At 34.9% G+C, this 22,072-nt stretch overlaps 2 protein-coding genes and 1 non-coding gene across 16 annotated transcripts; 2 read left to right on the plus strand and 1 right to left on the minus strand.

The window, feature by feature from the left end:
* The first annotated feature begins 1,534 nt into the window (after positions 1 to 1,534).
* TRNAG-UCC lies at positions 1,535 to 1,606 on the plus strand. Its single transcript has one exon. It is a non-coding gene; the product is annotated as a tRNA-Gly (tRNA).
* A 5,535-nt stretch (positions 1,607 to 7,141) lies between these two features.
* LOC110910046 (telomere repeat-binding protein 5) lies at positions 7,142 to 11,806 on the plus strand. Its single transcript, XM_022154760.2, has 10 exons — positions 7,142 to 7,667; positions 8,264 to 8,412; positions 8,484 to 9,180; positions 9,279 to 9,473; positions 9,585 to 9,647; positions 9,734 to 9,813; positions 10,075 to 10,310; positions 10,739 to 11,071; positions 11,152 to 11,215; positions 11,284 to 11,806. Exons 2-10 carry the CDS (start codon positions 8,332 to 8,334, stop codon positions 11,458 to 11,460), a joined length of 1,926 nt encoding a protein of 641 aa, XP_022010452.1. The 5' UTR covers positions 7,142 to 7,667; positions 8,264 to 8,331; the 3' UTR covers positions 11,461 to 11,806.
* Positions 11,807 to 12,933: 1,127 nt separating this feature from the next.
* On the minus strand, positions 12,934 to 20,222 carry LOC110910024. Of its 14 annotated transcripts, none has more exons than XR_004866065.1 (10): positions 18,814 to 20,222; positions 18,328 to 18,396; positions 16,891 to 18,229; positions 16,682 to 16,793; positions 15,532 to 15,614; positions 14,997 to 15,042; positions 14,801 to 14,924; positions 14,245 to 14,659; positions 13,861 to 13,994; positions 12,934 to 13,185 (listed from the first exon to the last, which is right to left on the minus strand). XR_004866065.1 is itself a non-coding variant. In XM_035976972.1 (9 exons), exons 5-9 carry the CDS (start codon positions 16,751 to 16,753, stop codon positions 14,640 to 14,642), a joined length of 345 nt encoding a protein of 114 aa, XP_035832865.1. In that variant the 5' UTR covers positions 16,754 to 16,793; positions 16,891 to 18,229; positions 18,328 to 18,396; positions 18,814 to 18,868; positions 20,000 to 20,222; the 3' UTR covers positions 14,230 to 14,639. The 14 variants fall into 14 exon arrangements, 9 of the variants coding, with proteins under 9 accessions (XP_035832865.1, XP_035832870.1, XP_035832863.1 ...); XR_004866069.1 differs by lacking the exons at positions 12,934 to 13,185; positions 13,861 to 13,994 and adding an exon at positions 15,693 to 15,753 and having other exon boundaries at positions 14,230 to 14,659; positions 18,869 to 18,924; positions 20,000 to 20,222; XR_004866066.1 differs by lacking the exon at positions 13,861 to 13,994.
* Between the last annotated feature and the right edge of the window lie 1,850 nt (positions 20,223 to 22,072).

The raw sequence follows: 22,072 nt of genomic DNA on the forward strand, positions 1-22,072 counted from the left end.
AGAAGTATCATCATTAAATGCATAAGTGCATTAATATATTTTGCTAGCTATGTATGGTTATAATATCTTTCACTTGAGCTTATTGTCATGATATAACCTGTGTCAAGCGAAGAGACATTAGAATGAGTTCAAAGAAGTATTTCAGGTATAAACGATATTTGATTATATTTTACTAACCCATCAAAACAAGTTTGGTTAGTCTTGTAGATGCAGAAATGTAACAAAACACAGTCGTGGACAAATGATAATTTTTGGAAGGAGGCACCTAAAGTCTCGTTAGAAGATTATACAACATTGCTCAACATACAGGATTGCACATTAAGGGATCAAGTGACAAATCATTCGCTACAGAAGCTTTTTCGACTTTCAAGGAAGATGGACACACGTCACACAAAGGATACATGTTAAAATGAGAGGGAGACTTATTCAAGTTGCACTCTTTTTCCCTTGACTAAGTTTTGTCCCATTGGGTTTTCTTAGTAAGGTTTTTAATGAGGCAACATACATAATCCAGAACTACTAGGGTTAGACGATACGCGCTGCACTCTTTTTTTCCTTAGCTATGGTTTTGTCCCATTGGGTTTTCCTAGCAAGGTTTTTAACGAGGCAGCATCACCAAGCGTATTAAAGGTATGTGGATAGTCAAGGGGGAATGTTATGAATGTATCATAATGATGACTCTCCACATACATAACTCCTATCTCTTTGATTTCTTTGTATTAATGTGTGTGCCTATATAGTGGCATTTGTATATGGTGTATTATCTTAATGAACAAGAATTCCTATTAACTTATTATCTATAGTCTTGTTCTCTAATATTTAGTATAGTTGTATATGGATTGCTAATAGATCGTTGTTTTACAACAATTTTTTATTTTTTTTCGTTTCATTAATATTTTTTAGCTCTCCTTTCTGTTACAGTTTCGGTTTTTTGTATTCTTTATCTTTTTAATATTTTAGTTTCACATCTCTGTTTTGTAATATTTACAGTTTTTAATTTGCAGCTTTTAGCTTTCTTTTTTGTAAACATTATGTTATTATGCCAATATCATGACGTATCAAACCGATACCTATCGAATTCCCCTTGGGTCCCTGCGGCAACACATGTTTCAATCAGTTTTAATATGAAAACATATATTTATGTGCACATATGCGTTAAGATTTACAGAAGATAACATGACCATTTTATTGAATTTTGTATAAATTAAAATTTATTATCTAGTATGTTAACAAATGTGTTATCATAAAAATTTGAAATTTAATTATAGACTGTCGGTATATAAACACTTATAATGTGTTAACGAACATTCAACCTCATTTTTTCTCAAATCTTTTACATCAGTCAAGTTTAGCATATTTAGATTAAACACAATACCTGAAAACATTTTACAAATTTGAAAAATGTGTTAACGAACATGTATGTTACTTCTTAGCACGTACACAACTAGTCGTCCATTTACTTTTGCATCCAAACACGATGCATCATTTCCTATTGCAACAACAAATAGAAAAAAACTTATTTAATGGACACAAAGCGTTTGTAGTCCAACGGTTAGGATAATTGCCTTCCAAGCAATAGACCCGGGTTCGACTCCCGGCAAACGCATTTTGCAATTTTTATTAAAATCTTTTATTTTTTCTAATAATATTTGATATACATGTTTTACTAATACTTCATATACATGGTTAGATGTGGAGATATGGAGGCAATTCGTGACGTGACACAACAATAAACATGTTTTTTTTAACGTCCAACTTAAGCAACGTCGGGTACTTTCTACACGGCAACCATTGGCCGAAAGGTAGCCCCATGGCAGCCCAACCTGCATGCACGGAGCCCCTAGCCCACCAAGCCACCAGTTCCGGGGAAAACCCGACCCTTCACCCGCCCGAGGGCACGACAATGAAGAACCGGTAAAACCCGGAGGGATCAGGAATCGAACTCAAGACCAAAGGTCAGGAAGTCTTCTCTCATTTCCCATGACCACTGAGCTATAAGCACAGGGTCAACAATAAACATGTTTTAGGTTAGCTAATGTAACATGGTTTATTAAATAGGTTAACATAAATTCGACCTGTTTAATAAATAGGTTCACTCTAATACAATGTCTTTAATAAACGTGTTAACCGTTTTAAGAGTTTTCTAATAAGTCCCTATTTGAATTTTAACGAGGGTTATTTAAAACGTGTTGAAATTTAAGTTTGTAATGTTGATTTTTAATTTTTCCTCTAACTATTAATCTCCAAAAGTGAAGTAATTTTTCTGTCCTTGGCCATTTCCATTTGTTTCGTCTAGCCCCGAGTTAAATATGCAAAATCATTTGTATTAGATGAGAGTTAGAGATGAAACAAAATTACAAAAAAAATTCATTTAATTTAATTTGAGGTAAATGGTTGTTTAACTTGTTATTAATTCACTACGTACTACTCATATTCGCAAATGAACATTAACCATATCGACTTAAACACAACCTGAACAAGACACGATTTTGTATGCGTCCTACACAACACGAATACATATATGAGTTGGTTCATATTGAATAAATCAATCCACTAACCACACACGATTCACACCCTTACTTTTGCCTTTTAAACTTTAAACCTTTTATTTTGTTATTGTTAAAGGATGTCGGTATGAAGTTAGCTAGAGCTACTTCCTTGAGTTGTGGCTTCTTCATGGGTTTTGTCATCATCGCGCAATGAATGAATGTTAAATAAACTAACAATTAAGCATTAATGATTCTTACGTTATATTTAACTTGGGAATTACGTTTTGCATTATGCTTAATTAAATTAAAAGTCCCTAAGGCTAGAGGGTATGGTGCCCATCCTTCTTTGGAGAATGATCCGCCACGTAGGCGCCACATCATAGTCCTCCCAAGGATGGTCAGCTTTACAAAACTAGTGGAAATAAGAGGATGATCCTAAATGATCGTACCCCACCACTTTTATGTTTTTTTATTTTTTTAATTTTCTATTTTTTTAACATTTAACAAATAAATTAACAAAATATTTCCATTAATATTAAAAAAAAACATTACATAAACTTAAAAAATCCTAATATATTAAAAAAAGCTACTAGTCTTCTTCCTCCATGTGGTCGTCTGGTTCGTTTTGAGCGTTGTTCCAAATGTTCTCCACCAAGTCCGCTTGTAGGTTATGATGTGTGTACTCGTTACGTAGAGCGAACATGTTCAAATCTTGTTGTTCCCCACTAACTGGAACAGAATTTCCGGTAGACGCGTTTTCGTCGTACTCGCATATCGCTCTACCTTCGTCTTCATTGATCATGTTATAAAGGATGATACAAGCGTACATAATGTGTCGTAACCTCTTTGGTGTAGCCGAACGTGCTGGATGTTCAATGATTTGTCATTTTTTTGTAGAACACCAAAAGCCCGTTCAATATCTTTTCTCGCACCCTCTTGATACTTCGCAATTTTTTTTTCTTTTTTCGTCTGTCGGGTGCAGAATAGTTTTAACGACTGTCGAGTACGTTGGGTATATTCCATCGGCTAGGTAGTAACCTCGCCTGTATTCTACCCCCGAAACCGTAAAATTTGTGTCTGGATCTGTTCCCGCCACTACATCGTCAAATATCTGTGACTGGTATATGATGTTAAGGTCATTGAACGAACCAGGTAGACCAAAAAAAGCATGTCAGATCCAGAGATCCTGTGACGCAACAACCTCTAGAATAATAGTCGGATGTCCATGATCTCCCCTAGCATACTGACCTTGCCAGGCAACTAGGCAGTTCTGCCACGTCCAGTGGTTGCAATCAATGCTCCCGAGCATTCCTGGGAAACCATGTCTCTGTTCGTGTGCTTGATATAATTTTTGAACGTCGTTCGGCGTTGGGTCTCCGCAGGTATCTTTTGCTATATAATTTGACAACCCATTCGCAAAACTTGTGCAAACATAGACGTGCGGTTCTTTCAGACATCCTTATATACTCGTCTAATGCATCGGGTGCATAACCGTATGCCAGTTGGCGAATGGCCGACGTACATTTTTGTAAATTACTGAAACCCCTTTGCCCTCTAGCGTCATTTCGCAGTGTAAAAAACGGATCAGACTGGGCCATGTCGCCTGCGATACGTAAAAAAAGTGGACGACTCATGCGGAACCGACGTCGAAACATATAGTCTGTGTACACGGGTTCGTCGGCAAAATAATTGGCTACTAGTTTATCGTGGGCGACTATATATTTAAAACGAAACATAAATGAAATTAATTATAAAATACATTTTCAAATCTATATAAAACATATGGAAAAAATAGTAAAGTACCTTCTTGGTCTCGGTTTAATTTTGCTCGTCTAGTTAGCCGTTGGGACGACGCTTCATCACCCGCCATGAAGACCTGAGCCGCGTTCATAATCATGTTTTGCATAAATGCATTTTCTTCCGAAGATGATGAATATCACGTAGACGAAGAAGATGAAGAAATGGAAGAAGGTGAAGCCATGGTAATTTTTGAGAGAGAGATAGGGTGGTAGTGGGTAAAAAATAGTATAAAAATTGATGAGTTTTTATAAAAAGGGAAGAGAGTTTATAAAATGTGAGAGAGATATGAGATTGTAGTAGGAGAAAAGTTGTGAAAAATGGTGTAAAAGAGGTAAGTATTTATAAAAGTGGGAGTGAAATTGGTATTTAATTTAAATATAACCGTTACTTTTTAAATTAAAAGTTAGAATTTATTTTTTTTAACGGTCATAAATCAATGGGGGCCCACCAAATTTGGATCGTCTCCAACGTCAAGGTCTCGTCGCTGAGGACAGGGACCGGGGGGGGGGGGATGGTGTTTAGGCGGCGCTGGTTCTAAACGGGTATGGGGACGTAGCCCATACCGCACAGCCTAAGGGACAACGTGGTAATTGTAGTTACTTTTTTATCTACGCGGTATGCCTTTTGTATTTTAAAAGGTATATACAATTCACGTTTTTATTTTAGAGTTAAATGCCATTTTAGTCCCTGTGGTTTGTACTATTTTGCCAGTTTAGTTCAAAGGTTTCATTTTTAACATGTGGATCCAAAAAGGTTTCACAGTTGCCATTTTAGTCCACTGGGTTAACTTCATCCATTTTTTCTGTTAACGAGAAGGCCAATTTGGTCATTTTGTATGTAATTCCGTTAACTAAAAGGGTAATTCAGTTATATAAAATGACCGAATTGGCCTTCTCGTTAACGGAAAAAATGGATGAAGTTAACCCAATGGACTAAAATGGCAACTGTGAAACCTTTTTGGACCCACATGTTAAAAATGAAACCTTTGGACTAAATTGGCAAAATGGTCCAAACCACAGGGACTAAAATGGCATTTAACTCTTTATTTTAAAAGGCATTTACAATTTAATAAGCATATATTTTTTGTCTTACATTAGTATTATATACTATCAATTTGTAACAATTGTAGCCATTAGTCTCTTGTACCTTTTGTTTTGTTTGTGTTTATGGCATAGAAAGCTTGTACTTTGGGCTTTGTTGTAGTGATATTCCTTTTTGTCTTATTAAAGTTAAACTAAAATGCTATAAATAAGTAACAACTTATAGCTTTGGTTAGTTGTACCATAAGCTTTGGATGATTTAAAAAAAAACTTGATTTTTTACTTATAACCCAAAGGTTTTTACCTTTTATGATTTTAACTCCACATAATTTGTTTTTTTTTTTATTTTAACCTAAAAATTTTCATTATTTGCAATTTAACATCAACTTTTTACTTTCAACTTTTGTCCCCTATATTTTCCATCTTTCAAAAATATTTCTTTTACGTTTTGTTCTAAATTTTTCGAGTTAGTACGGCGCAACGTACGTGTGTGGTTCAACATTTTTATGTTTAATTCAAAAAATTGCGAGTTAACATGGCGCAACGTACATGTGTGGTTCAACGTTTATACGTCTATTTTTCATGTTTGATAGGTCCGTCGCAACACGCAGGTCTTAGGTCGAGTCAGTGTTGGTGGTCGCTGGCGGTGATATGACATTGGTACTATTTGGCATGGTTTTACGCCCCGCCGCAACGCGGGGTGCTTAATTCTAGTTAGTATTAGTTTGATATTTAGCATGTACAACTAGTTACCTAAATCATGTATTGTGTTTCATTCTTTTTAAGTTTCTATGGTTGAAAAGTAAAGCGAAGTTAAGTGATTTGTTTTGGTTAGAATGGTGTCGTTCGCCTTTATATTTTTCAATTGAAAGGTTTTGTATTTTTTTTGTCAAGCGTCTTGCTGGTTTTAATTTGATGATAATATGACTGTTTTGTATAAAAACACACGAGACGATAGTCTATTAGCCAAATTTTATATGATCACCATGTAGATTTAGAGTTAAATGCCAGCTTAGTCCCTATGGTTTGGTACATTTTGTTAGTTTAGTCCAAATGTTTCATTTTTCGCATGTGGGTCCAAGAAGGTTTCACCGTTGCCATTTTAGTCCACTGGGTTAACTTCATTCATTTTTTCTGTTAACGATTAGGGCAATTCGGTCATTTTATATGGCCGAATTGCCTTTCTAGTTAACAAAATTGCATATAAAATGACTGAATTGCCCTTATCGGTAACAGAAAAAATGGATGAAGTTAACCCAGTAGACTAAAATGGCAATGGTGAAACCTTTTTGGACCCACAGATGAAAAATGAATCCTTTAGACTAAACTGACAAAATGTACCAAACCATAGGGACTAAAATGACATTTAACTCTAAAATCTATATGGTGATCATATAAAATTTGGCTAATAGACTATTGTCTCGTGTGTTTTTATACAAAATAACCATATTATCATCAAATTAAAACCAGTAAGACGGTTGACAAAAAAATACAAAAAACATTTCAATTGAAAAATATAAAGGTGAACGACACCATTCTAACCAAAACAAATCACTTAACTTCGCTCTACTTTTCAACCATAGAAACTTAAAAAGAATGAAACACGATTTAGGTAACTAGTTGTACATGCTAAATATCATACTAATACTAATGTAAAAACAAAAATTCTATATAGGGTTAATTAAATAAAAATTAATTTAAACTAAATAAAATAAATGACAATTCAAATTCCAAATTGAAAATACGACATCCATAGAATAAAAAGGTCATAAATTTAAGCAAATTGGGTCAACATTAGTTGAACAGTTTACTTTCTAAAATTAGTACAACTTCTCCAAAGGTAAACGAAAACCATGCAAAATTACCAAACCACCCTTACACAATCTGTGAGCCAACGGTTTTCTCGATCCCACAAACGCACTCAGAACCGTAGGATTCCCCACAAGCTGCCACGTGGACCAATCCAGCACTCTGTCGGAGGGTTGTGTGGTACGTAGAACCGGTCTTATAGGGTGTGTGTAAGTTGGGAACCACTTGGAGCCTTTTACCGATCCATTCGGTAACAAGGGTCAATGAGTATAAACTGCTGGTGGGTTTAAGCACCCATCCTTGGGGTTTTTCATTTTGTTGGCATTGTTCTTTGTTTTTTCATATTTTCATCGGCGGTTTACCAAGCATTTTGTCGGGAAGATAAGGATGGATTAGATAACGAATTAGAGATAATGGATTCGGGTTTTGGTTTGTGAATTGTTGGGTGATTTTGCGATTGTTGTGAAGCGGGTTTCGTTCGGGATTTGAAGGAAATGTTTGGTGAATTGTTGACGAAATCTTTTTAGAGGTGGGGAGATGTTAGTTGAATCGAATATATCGAATAATCGGTTTTGATTTGGAGTCATTGGATGAATGTGAATGTGTTTGTGATTTTGGTTGATTTTGATTTTGTGAATTTGGGTAGTAATTGTTGAGTTTTCAGGTGATTTATATGTATTGTAAAAGTGTCGTCTATGTGTTTGTATAAATGCCTCTGTGAGTTTTCTTTTCTTTTTATTTTTTTTTTCTGAAGGGTTTTGTGAGGGTTTTGAATTTCATGGAGACCTTTGTCTTCTGCAAGCTCAGTTTTTTTTTTTTTTTTTTTTTTTTGAAAACCTGTTTTTGGATTTTGAATATCATGGGTTTTTAGAGATTTTTATGGATAGAAATTATGTGTTTTATTGCTTTCAAGATCTGATTTTGTGAATGCAGAATTGTGTTGTGATCTATGTGTTCTGTTTGATGATTGTTTAGGTTCCTTTTTGGTTCAATAATCTTTTAATATTTATATGAGGCACAACATCTCATTTGATTGATCAAAGTTCGCATCAATACAACTCGTATAATTCGATGAATTCTTCTGTTTCCAAATTGTCTGCCTGAAATGTTACACTCGATTTTCAGGTGTTTAAAGATTCATAAGAACAATGACCATGATGTTTAAGTAGCCTTCTTGATATGATCACTAAGATATGGTGTTGCAAAAGCGGTTAGAATATGGATTTAACGGGTATCAAGTGCCTCCAACGCCCCGGGCTGCCAGATCAGCCACGGTAAACACATCATCACATCACATTTTAATTTTCACTTATCTTCATAATTTTGGCTTATATTTTTTTTACAGAGGAGGGTTCCATCTTGGAAGAAAACCGAAGACAGTAACATTATCAGTAACAACAATAACAATAACAATAACAATAACAAGCAAATGTGTGCATTTGATTTACTGGCTACTGTAGCCGGAAAGTTATTACAGGAAGGTGGTGAAAAAGAAACCGAATCCGTTAAAGATTCGACTATTAAGATTGAACAACCAAATGTCGAAAACGACCCGTCACATGTTAATAATATTTGTGATCAAGGAAGCTGCAATAGGAGTTTTTTTGTGTCCGAAATAATCTCACAAGCACCTGCTATTCAAGATTCTAATTCAGGACCTTCATCAGGTATTACCGTTTCCGATTGCTCAGAGAAATCAAAGGTTGACAAAGTCAAAGTCAAAGTACCGTTTACCGTCAAAGCAGACGAAAGGAATAGTAAACCGATAACAAACGAGGCACCAAAGCCAAAGCCTCCGGTAGTTCATAATATAGATAATAACAATAATAATAATGTCAAGTTTCCATTTTGCAAAGATAATGTAAATTTAGTTAGAAATAATGATGACGATGATGATGAAAAATTTTGTGGGGTCGCTCCGGATCCTAATAAAAACTTTAAGCAACCACCACGTATTGGAGATCGACGGATCAGACGGTTCTTGGCATCTAAATACTGGAAAACCGGCCCAAAATTGAATGACGATGTGAATTGTGACGATGGTGAGTGGTTTTGAACTTTTAATCTTGTGCTCAGTTTTGGATTTTTAATTTATGGATTTTATTAAATTGTGAATTATGTAAAACATGTTGTTTTGCAGATGTTTATAGTAACAAGAAAAGTTGCTTCAAACGACAAAGATCGTTGAAGGATTACCCTTTTAAAAAACGACGACTTTATGAACTAGACAATTTTTCGAATTCTGATGATGTGGTTGATAGTGAAGACAAACCTAGCCCGCCTCGAAAGGATCCAATCGAGAACGGATTCAATTTGGGTGTCAAACCTGAAGGAGGTTTGTCACATTTTTACAAACTGATTATCTCATTATTGTGACTTGTATAAACAGTTTGAAAAACACATATCTAAACACTCCTTATGTGTTCTTCATGCTTGTGATCGACAGGTATGAAGACGTTGGGATTACTATCAAAGCAAAATCCAGCTTTTCAGCCTCGGGATTCACATGGTAATTAAACGAGTAAACGTCGTTTAGTTAAATTATCGGTATCTAGTCAAAGTTCTTATGTGAAAGACATTTTTACTTTTACTCAGTGAAACTGAAGATCAAATCGTTTCGGGTACCCGAGCTTTTCTTTGAGTTACCAAAAACTGCAACCATTGGTTCACTAAAGGTATTACATTAATTCCTTTTACTTAGTTGTGTTGACTTATGTTGACTAATCTTTTGCTAAACACTATTTAGTTAAAGTATCGGTATCTAGTCATGGGTTGACTTATGTTGACTAATTTTTTGTTAAACGCTATTTAGTTAAAGTATCGGTATCTAGTCATGGGTTGACTTATGTTGACTAATCTTTTGTTAAACGCTATTTAGTTAAAGTATCGGTATCTAGTCATGGGTTGACTTATGTTGACCAACTTTTTGTTGACAGAGGACTGTTATGGAGGCTGTGACTTCATTACTTAGTGGTGATCTACATGTTGGTGTGTTGCTTCAAGGGAAAAAAATCAGAGATGATGACAAAACATTGCTACAAACCGGCTTACATAACAAGTTGGATGCATTAGGTTTCACCTTGGAACCTAACCATTTGCAAAATCAGTCGTCTTTATGCCCTAAAGACCACTCTGTTCAACTCACTCCCGACATGCCTAAGCCCTTAATAAGGTAAATGTTCTTGGCCGCAGTTAGAGGTGGCAAAATGAGTGGCCCAAAACGGGCTCCCGTCAAGTTAAGTATTGTTGTGCGGGTCAAAATGGGGCGCGTTGACCAAAATTACTTTTGGTCCACATTTTTTTTACATGTAGTTTGTGGTGGAAAATGGGCTGGTCAAACAAATTGGGTAAACAACTCAACGGGTCCAGGTCAAAATGGGCATTATTCTGCGGGTCAAATCAGGTTGGGTTGAACCAGATTATCAATATGATGAGTTAAGAGGATTGTGCATGTAAAAACACTTTTTATCAATGTTTGACCCGTTACAGATAAAAAAAAACTTGAATCAATCGGTTTATTAGGTTACACGAAACACTTGTATCACACCTAGGAGCATGCATTAAAACTTGTATATCGTATTTTTTTTTATATGGTATTAGGTATACACCGGCACCAAATGTAGGTAACAAGTTGGTGGTTCAACCAGAAGTATCTCACGCCTCACCGGATACACCCATGGCAAATTTTGGCGGTTCAGTTGAAAGTGAGCATGACTCAGCACCGTCACCACCTGATCTGTCTATGGATCACAAAAGTGGTCCGGACTCAAGGGCTTTGGTCATGGTTCCGGCTATGAACTCTAGGGCACTGGCTGCGGTTCCACTGAGGAAATGCAAGCGGTCTGAGGTGGCACAAAGAAGAATTCGTCGACCTTTTTCAGTTTCGGAAGTGGAAGCTTTGGTTCAAGCTGTTGAGAAGCTTGGAACCGGAAGGTGTGCTTCTTTTAATAGTTTTTTTTTTTTAATTTAAACAAATTAACGGTTTTTATTTGAACGGTCTTTTGATGTTTTAGATGGCGTGACGTCAAACTACGAGCCTTTGATAACGCAAAGCACCGCACTTATGTCGATTTGAAGGTAAGTGGTCACTTGTTTTGATTCATCCATTATGACATGTGGCTCGTTTTGATTGGTCCATGATGCAGGACAAGTGGAAAACACTAGTTCACACGGCAAGAATATCGCCACAACAAAGAAGAGGTGAGCCGGTGCCACAACAACTCCTAGACAGGGTCTTAGCCGCACACGCGTATTGGTCACATCACCAAGCCAAACAACAATTCAAACAACCATCACACCTCGAAACTAATCGACTCGTTTAAATAAAACAAATTAAAATTATTTATAAAAAAAGTAAAATTATTTGTCCCCCCTTAATATTGTTATACCTGTAATTATCAAAACTTTTAGCACAACAACAAAAAGGGAGGATGAATAGTAAAGTGTTTTACCGGGTTGGCGCGACGCTTGTAAATGGGTCAACCGAATAAGAGCTAATGTAGCTAACAGATTCATCATGAAAACGCCAATCTTTATACTGGTGTTTTCTTGTTAATGTTTCCGGATTGTCTTTTTATTTTGTGTAGTTAAAGAGATAATGGTAGGTTTGTTACTTTGTTTGTTTTATATTGTTGAATAAGATGGCCAAAGTATGGGAGTTTTGATGTATTTGTGCCTTTATTTTTGTTGCCAAATGATGCATTATGGAAAATTTTGGACATTTGTATTTTGTATGGTTAAGGATTATCATCAAAATCAGCCATAATTATACAGATGATTATCTTCTAAGACTACACGTTGTGGAAGGGCTTGAAGGAAGGACGTGGAGTGACATGTGGCTAACACGTCAGCATGGTGGCGTGGAGAAAAAAGCACGGGCGTGGAAGAGAATAAAAAAATCTAGAAAGAAAATAAAAATCAACCAATCAAAACAAACTTAAACCATACCCACCAATCAAGAGCATCCACCTCACCCACATATTTGCCCCCACGCCGATGGAAATCCTCTAGCCCAAACGCAACGCCGTTCATAATGCGGGGCACGGGGTGGTTTTGTGGGCGTGGACTGACAACAACGCCGTATTTCCACGCCCACACCGTGTGGTGTAATGTAAGATTACAATTTTGATCTATTTATTCTAATTTATAGTTGTATTTTAGTAAAGATGTTTTTTATTTATTTATTTATTTTTACCTAGCCTGGAGCAAAATTCAAATTACAGTTACCATTTTGAAAATAAAATATCCATATATGATAGTGATATATTGCAAATTTCTTCTATCAAATTTTCAAAGATGATTGAATCTTCGTTGAAGAAATGTCTGTCTTAAAATATAATACACACTTTCATGTTGTTTAGGGTCTAAAAACCACATGTTTGGTCGTGTTTCGACTTTCGAGCAATATGAAGAAGCATTCACATTAGCCAGTCGAGCAGTACGAAGGTTTTTTTTTTTTTTTTTTTTTTTGAACGGCAGTACGAAGGTTCTTATTTCTTATAGAGATTTACTAATTTATTACAATAAAATAATATATCTACTTTTAAGGATTACGTAAAAGATGAGCCTATTATTATGTCTTTAATAGTCGATATTGACTTTTTTGGCCTTTTCCCCCAAAGCATTTGTCTTGACTACTACTTGGCACTTGCCGGTAAGAATTATCAATTTTTTATATATTTTCTTAACTAAGACATATTTTATCTTAGTTTTGGATTATTATCATCTCTACAAGTGGTGATTTATAAAACAACTAGTTTAAGAACCCGCGAGGTTCGCGGATGGACTAAAATACAAATGAATAAGTTTAATTTATTGAAGTAATCGTTTGAATTAAATAACCGTTGAAGTAATAATAAATTAGTAAACTACAATGAGACAAAGGCATTGTTTAGGACCTCGGTTTGGATTCCCTACGAAATCTACCTACTGCTGTTGGGTGATTGTCCAACAAAAAGATACAGCACCCGTAAGCTACCAACTACCTTGTCCCTTGATGTGGTGGTAAAGTACGAATCTTCTATCTAAACGTGGAGATGATTTAAATCCTGCAAGGTGCGCATATATAAGGACATAGGTTATCACCCGCGAACTTCGCGGGTCGGAAACTTTAATCTACATTATCACAAAGTGTATAAATAATAGTGGGAATGCCCGCACATTGCCGCGGATAGCGATGCGGCAGCATAAAAAATACGTATCAATTATTTTTGTGATATGTACCGAGAAAATCTCTTTTGTTAATTGATGCCAAAAGTTTATGTTCCCTATAATGATAACCAACATGATGAACAAAGCTAAAAATGCTTCTATTATCCATCATGCCACCATGAACCTTAAATGTACATGTAAGGTGTATACTTTTAGGTAAAATTAATGTACATGACTCCTCAAGTTTTCAAAACGGCTCAATTAAAAAAAATTGCTAATTAAAAAAAAGGTTGTAGTAGACTTGGCAAACGGGTCGGGTCATGGGTCAAAACGGCTAAATTAAAAAAAAAGGTTGTTTTGGTCAGGTCGAAACGGGTTCGGGCCAAAACGGGTTTTGGGGTGGGTTGGTTAAAAATGTTTTTTTAAAGAAGATTATACATCAAGGGGCAATTTTTCGTGTTGAAACGGGCCCGGGTTGGTTCTGGTTGAGTACGGGTCAATACTTTTTGACACCCAATCCATGCTTATTGGCCGTGATTATAAAATTCCATACCCATGGCTATTTTATTTACCTATGTGGCTATTATGTGAAAATGGGCCAATTCGGATTGAAACTGCAACCAATGTACTGAAACTGCATATGTCATACATCTTCTCCAATTCATATATGCACAAGATCATGTTGCACAATGTTCAGAACTTGAACCTATATAATTAAAAATAACTCCTTTAAAGGCCTTAAAGTTGCTATGACATCAGAACCACTATCTATTGTAGATGAAATCATAGCAAAAATGTAAAAAATCAAACCAGAACCATATATCTTTTTTAACTGTAACGGTGTAACCACGGAAACAAAACTAAAGATAACAGAATTCAGGTTACAAGTTACACGTCTAAAGAGTATAAATTAGAGTTAAAAAAAACTTAACACATCAGGAGACATAATTACTAACCTGCACAAAATTAAAACGGGCAGCAAATTTGAACCTAACTGACATGAAATGGACCGATATCACCGGTCAGAATCGAACCAGCGATCTCATCAGTAACAGTTAAGCAAGAAATAACCCAATCACTAATCGCCATCCACACCATATCGCCATCCACTGTGACACACTCCACGACACTGCCATAATCCTTTGTCCCCTTTTTCATTAGTGAGCCAGAAATGTACTTGTTGGATCTGCATGAGAAAGGCACTTGTTGTCGACTGATTTGTTTCGGTTCCTTGCTATGCCTCAAGCACTTGGTTTAGACCAGTTTTATTTTGTTGGACCAACCAGACCAGTCTTAATACCAACACATAGACCGTATGAACAGGTTATGGTTGGGCCAGCTGTTCTGGTTTTTAGTTCTTAACCATGTAACCTGTAGTCAGAAACTCAGAATCTTCACAGGACCAAATGCGTAACAAAAATGAATAACAGCAAATATTTTGGAAAACATGTTTATTTGATTTAAGAATAACAGTAAATACTTTGATATTTTAAGAAAAATATCAAAGATTACCTTGAAAAGTAGGAGGCAACGACCATAAGGTAAGATGCTCAAACTGAACCGAATCAATTTTGAACTTTGGAATTTGTTCAGCAATAATGGGCTTTGCAATCTCCTTTGCAGTCTTGCATATTGCCTACGAATACAAACGGGTTACTAAAGAAACAGCAAAAACGATCATAATTAGCGTTACTACTTACTAATATACCTTGTCAAGGCCACATGTACTCGATGAACTTTTTAAGCCAATCAACCTACATTGATCCACGAAAACACCATACAGGATTACAAAATGCAGCCATCAGTTAATGTAGGATAGCTTTTAAAGGTGATATACTGATATGCATTCCAACAAAAAAAGCCCATTTGTTAGTTTAATTTAAATGGGTTCAGCTCAGTTTGGATCAGACCCGCAGGTTTGCATTCCAACGAAAACACCAACAAAAAAGCCCATTTGTTAGTTTAATTTAAATGGGTTCAGCTCAGTTTGGATCAGACCCGCAGGTTTGCAAGCTCACTGTTTAACCTCTTTAAATGAATAGTTTAGTTTTTGGAAAACTTTTATAACATAAGTAAAACTAATAAAGTATTTTATGCCAAAATTTACCAGATATAAAAAAAAGAGTTTCAATATTATAGTTTAGACTTGATTCTTTTATATACCTTACATTTCTAGTTTTAGTTGTAAAATTATAGTTTAAAATTTTGATAGAAGTAAAGTTAAAAGATAAATTCCTTTATACCTCCGGTGCTTCAACCCCACCATCTTTTGACTACCCTTCAATGCAAGCCCAAGTTCCTTCTTAACATGTTTAATAACCAGTTCCTATAAAAGCACTAAATATTAGCAACTGCTCAATTTAAAAAAAAAAAGAAAAAAAAACATCACAAGGACAATATTTACATCCACTTCTTTTAACTCTGCAAAATATCTCTTGGGCTACAAGAGCTACACCACTTTTGTCCTAAAAAACAAATGTATTAACATAAACGAAAAACATGTCTAAATTACGAAGCTAAAAGAAATTAATAATTAGCAAATGGGCCATGATGAATATTATAGGATATACAATGGATAACTTCAATCTTAATTACGAAGTTAAAATACTAAGTCCAAGCTAAAATGACTGGTGCATAAGCTTAAAAAGTCTACTTTTAGGCTCTGACCTAAAATATGTTCAAAGTAATATTGTAAAAGACAATAAACATGTCTTACAAAAAATAATGCATATCATTAACAATTTCGCATCGTCAATAAACATGTCATACTAATCAAAAGGAGATATTGAAGATTGAAAAAGAACAACTATAGTGTGTGTTGAAAATTGCATGTCAAGTAAACAATAACAATTCAAAAGAATCATAAAAAATCTTTATAATCAATAACACCAACTTAACATTCCACTCTCTTCGTCACATTTTAATAAATATCAAAAGGATCATATTTTGAGTACATTTCAAAGTACCAGCCCATTTGTTTTAAAGTACGTCCTCATTTTAGCTTTTTCCCAATCAAATCAAGACTATCATATATGAAATTAAAAGCCCGACCTTGAATACCCGCTAGCATTTAAAGGCATTCTTCAATGGCTATGAGATCGATCATAAAGTTCGACACCACATTAGGGTCTTGATTTGAATAAAGGTTTATTAATATCATATTGCAAATCAAACTCACAAAAATAAAAGCTCAAAGTCGAATCTCATTAGTACTTACAAAGGGGATACACAAAATAATGAGGGGTTACTAACCAAAGCGAGTGTCTCAATCGTGCACAATGAAAACTAACCCAACAATTACATAAAAAATAATTCCATAAATTTGATATTATTTTGCCCTATATAACATACTGGTCATTTTGCCGTGGAAAACAATTGAATTAAAATACTTACCACTAAAGAGACAAAATCTACTTCCTGTAAGCCTTGAAGGAACCAAACTCGAAGCTTCCTGTTTGCCCTCATCTTCCTTCTTAAAATATCTCATCCCGCCGGCCCTCATTATCTATAAAAAACTTTGTGATTTCATTACAAATAGTAAGTAAAAATACACTTATAGTTAAGCAAAATCACTCTAAAGAGGGCAAAAAAAAAGCACAGACCATTGATATGATGTGATCTGATCATGATTCTTTACGTAAAGAAAGTATGTGGCCATGTCACCTTTTGCATCGTATCATAGCAATCACCAAACACAGCATGATGGCTATACATTTTCACGTTGGACCTGAATGCTGTAATTTGAGATGACGCTTCTGGCTACTCTATATTGAAGTCAAAAGCATGGGCCCAATTTTCCCCTTACGTTCAATAGATTTAATGTAACACGTGACATAAAACACTTTGGAAAGATAGATACGGCTTTTTAGCTGTATATAGATAAAAAAAATATATAAAGAGGTAGAAGTTGACCCATCTATGAATGGGTCCATTTGGGTTGTGATTTATCTTTAAACTACCAAATATGTGAACAGTAAAATGGGATGTGAGTTGCCAAGATCTGTTTTTTTTTATAAAACTGTTAACACACCAACCCATGGCCCATTCTTGTTCGATTTAGATCATATAAATAAAAGTTTCAACCCATTACCCAACTCGTTTATAAACAAAATTAATGAATCAATCTTACATTTTTACGCATGAACACATACAATTAGATAAATCACCAATGTAAAAAGAGGGTATAGTAAAATGCAAGAAATTAGTACCTTTCTGGATAAGGCCGTAGGTAGAGGTGTACAAATCGGTTAATCGGTTATTAAAAAAACGGTTTAAAAAAACCCGTTTTTTCACCCAAAATAAAAACCGGTTTTTTTTATAACCGGTTCCGGTTACTAACCGGTTTTTGAGGTCCAAAACAATAACCGGTATAACCGGTTGGGACCGGTTTTTAACCGGTTTTTCCCAAAAAAACCGGTTTTTTACCGGTTTTAACCGGTTTTTTAATAACCGGTTCGGTTAATAACCGGTTTTTGAAGTCAAGAATAGTAACCGGTATAAAAACCGGCGGTTAAAAAAAAACCGGTTAAAAAAAACCAGTTTCGGTTTTTTTTCCGGTTTCGGTTCTAAAACCAGTTTTTTTGTACACCTCTAGCCGTAGGTTCTAAAGTACAACAAACAATTCGGCTTCTAAATACTGATAATACTTCAGAAAAAATAAACGGACAAACATTACAAATATATATGATCGAGAACATCAATCACGATTCGAGAGGGTCGAGAAGAAACATACCTGGTTAAGAAGCCGGCTCAAAGCAATCAGAATGCTATAATTGAAGAACTTACAAAGAAACAGAAAGTAATCAAACTATCAAGTCCCAATACCTTTTAAGATAAGAATCTTTCGGTTTCATGTCCTTGTACCTCGCGATATTGAACAGCACGTCCTCCAAGAGCTGCATCGAGTTCGACCGTCATCAGTGCTGCTGCTCCAGCTTCATCCTATAACCAAATTCGATTAACTCAAAGGTTAGGATTACCTTTTGGAAAAAAGACGGAATATTATATTGTGACCGACTATATAACATGTATAAACGCACCTGGCTGGTATCTTTACCTAACCAATAATGGATATCTTGGCGTAGGGCACCGCTTTTCAAAGCAATAGTCTGCAAAAAGAATGTGAATTGTGTGATTTAGCAATAACAATGCAGCATTGACTATTTAAATGTTGGACTAACAGTGCAGCACTCCTATACAACTACGTAATTTAGTCAATTATTGAAATTCTTAAGGGATGGAGTACTTAGATACTGTTGCTAACTTGCTGATTTTTCAATTTATTTCATTACAAGATATATGAAAAGTTGTCACCTAATAACGTATTAGATATACTAATGGTCAAGGGTAAATAACTAACATTATAAGATATATTTGTGAGGAAGTTAAGGTTTTCTGCCAGGGCCGGCCCAAGCCGAAGTATTTTGAGGCTTGGGCTTTAGGCCTCTAAATCAATAGGGCCCTCCAACTTAAAAAAAAAATGATATTTGGGCTGTGTTGAACTTATCCTTACAAATTGCTCTAACCTGCAAGGTAGTTTATCATGAAAAATGTGGCTGTCCCATAACAAATTGCTCTAACCTGCAAGGATAGTTTATCATGAAAAATGTGGCTGTCCCATAACAAATTGCTCTAACCTGCATTAATTATTAAGAAAAAAGAAGAAAAAAAATGAACAATTAACAAAAAAAGTGTTTGTATTCTGAGTTTCCAACCCAACCCAATTGGCTGGAGATATAAATGCAGACAAAAAAAAACCCAAATTGATATGTATAGAAGTACATACACGAGACACAATCAACACCACATGCATACACTAAGTGGGGACTTTCATGAAAGATTATTAGTTACAACCCTCTTTCTTCGTCTGAGTTTGAGACCTTTATGAATGGCCATATTCATTCTCTTGATTTCGAATTGACATGATATTATCGTATTACATATATTGAAAAAAGCCAACATGATATTATTGTATTACATATGTAGAAAAAAGCAATAAACCTAAAACTTAAACAAAGAGCAGCAATTAGCCTAAAATCATAATGTAGCCAAAAGCACCAAGCATATCCTAAGAAAATGCACCAGCATGAGCAAAACCATCAGCAACCAATTAATGACACATTCTCATACAAACAACTTGCAGTATGATGGACCAGCCCCTGCCCATAACAATGGTGAAAATTAGAATAGAGGGTACCAGCCCCTGTCCATAAATGTGTTGAATTCTGAGTGTATACAACATTCGATTTAGAATTAGAGTGAAAACATTCCATAAAAACAGTTACAATGCTAATTTATAAACATATTACTTTAATTCACTCAAATGCATTCAATTCAATCACCATGGCCTCTTTTAAAAGAGATAATATTTTCATCATTAAAAGAAAAAACCACAGGGATGATTAATTTTGGTTGAAATATAGGTTAAATAAGTAAACCATACAACCCACGACACAAATTATTGAAGATTTAGCAATACTTGTAACAAAATTGTTATTATTTGAACACGATTAAGAATATACTCATAGTAATCATCAGATCTGAAGTCGACTACGACCGCGTTTCGATGATTATCAAAATTTTAAAAATCAAACAACAAAACAAAACAAAACTTATATTGAATACACAATGATCGATTGTAGCACCCCAATTGTAAGATTACCTGGTGATCATTTGGTTCTTCATGTGAAAACATAAAGCCATAATCTTTACCTGGTTTCGCTGCCTCTGTCATGGTTGAATAAGACTGTCATTACCTGCCTCTGTCATGGTTGATATTTCAATTAGGGTTTTGATAGGTATGAGAAACTCCAATTTTGATTGAATACGACTGTCAATTAGGGTTTTGATAGGTATGAAAGAAACTGAAAGGAGTTTAATTGGAGAGAGAGAGCACGAGCGCGTAAGAAGGTAAAAAAGGGAAAAGAAATTAGAAGACTTTGGCGCTCAAAGGAGAATTGTGAGGAATATTAAGATGACAGGTGGCACTAATAGGATTAAGATAATGCCAAGTGGCACCAAAGTGTTTTGTTTTAATATAGATAACTAGGTTATCACCCGTGAATACTCACGGGTTGTTAATCTATCTTTGTTAACAAAAAACATATATACCAAACGCACATCAAATGTAATGCATGGGTTTAATTTAAAAGCAAAACCAATAGTAGTTGAAATCAGTGCATAATAGTGCTAATACCAGCGAATTGCGCACTCTTGAAAAATCACATGTTTGTCCTTCTTATGTAGATGATTTAGGTTACATAAAAAAAATGATATGAGAACAAAATTTTAATGACAATCGGATTTTAAAATACATCCACTTATCCGATATAGAGTCCGGTAGGCGGTACTCCTCTCATCTACACATGAGATCAAAAAAAAGTTCTCGTATTCGGTTACAAAATACGGATTTACTTTGATTGTTTGCAAAAAAAAAAAAAAAAAAAAACAAAATCAAATGTTAGTGCAAAATCTAAGAAAATAAAAACTGAAAAAAAAAAGAATTAATAAAAATATCTGTTACTTTATTATGATATCACTTAATAAACACTCATTCATATCCCTTTCTCAAATACACCCTTTTATGTCAAAGCCCTAAGTTCATTTGCATACAAACATCATCACCAAATCGATTTCACAGTCGGAGAATTCAACCAGAAATCAATAACAGGGTATTATTCCAACTGAAATTCTCACATCATCTAGATTTTTAAAACTTAATGTATTATAAAGTTGTAAACTTGAATCGCATAAGAGATTAGGTCGGTCCTAAGGTCGCTCTTCAATTTCGTTTGGTATACTTGATTCGTTTACTTTGTTTAACAGATTTTGTACTGATTTTTGATATTTTATTGCTTTTATAGCTTGAATTTAAGTTTCAGATTGTGTGGATTTTGTTTATAATGTGTTATGATTATAAGGGGATGAAGAAGACTTAATATAAACTTGTATGGTTTTATAGGTTAAAAGCTCTGATGTGCGTTGTTAAACTTGTATTAGCGTCATTAGGTTTATTGATATTTCATTCGGTGTGTTTTAGGCGTAGTTTATTTAAAATGTTATGTTATTTTAGAGGTTAGTACCTGATCTTGCTGGTTAGTTATGACACACTGTTTATAGGAAAGTTATCCATATACAAACCGTTTCATCATGTATTCACAGGGTTAGTTATCTATATGTCACAGATTATTATTTATACCCCTAAGTTTTGCTGGTTACTTATGACACACACTTAATAGGAAAGTTATCCATATACAAACCGGTTAATCATGTATTTACAGGGTGATGTTTATGAATAATGTAATATTTGTGTTAGTGTATAGGTTTTAGAACTCCAGATTCAATTTCAGATTTGTGAATATTGCATCAGAGTTACATATTGGCGATCTCAAATTCGGGGTTTTCTGTACTGTGATAATAAACATCTAATATTTATCAAAATAATCATATGTAGTCAATGGCAAGTGCTTCAAATCAGCGAAAGAAACAAAAGAAAGAAAAGGAAGTGATCATGGTAACAGATTCGGACTCAGAAGAACCTTTCACTTCGGAATCAATTGACTGGGACGCACCAGAACCAAATATCATTTGGATGCCGTCCTCTTGTTCACGTTTTGTAAGTAATTACTTAGATTATTTGTATACTAACTTAAATATTGGTGTTCTATGGTGTCATTATTCTCTTTATCATTAGAGTCTAAATATACTTTTTGGGCCTTTTTAGCGGATATCGGTAAAGGTCGCAAAAGCCATGGGAATCGATCGCTGCCGTACAGTGACCATTCA

The sequence above is a fragment of the Helianthus annuus genome, chromosome 1 (genome assembly GCF_002127325.2).
Source record: "Helianthus annuus cultivar XRQ/B chromosome 1, HanXRQr2.0-SUNRISE, whole genome shotgun sequence".
In the NCBI taxonomy this organism is placed as follows: Eukaryota; Viridiplantae; Streptophyta; class Magnoliopsida; order Asterales; family Asteraceae; genus Helianthus; species Helianthus annuus.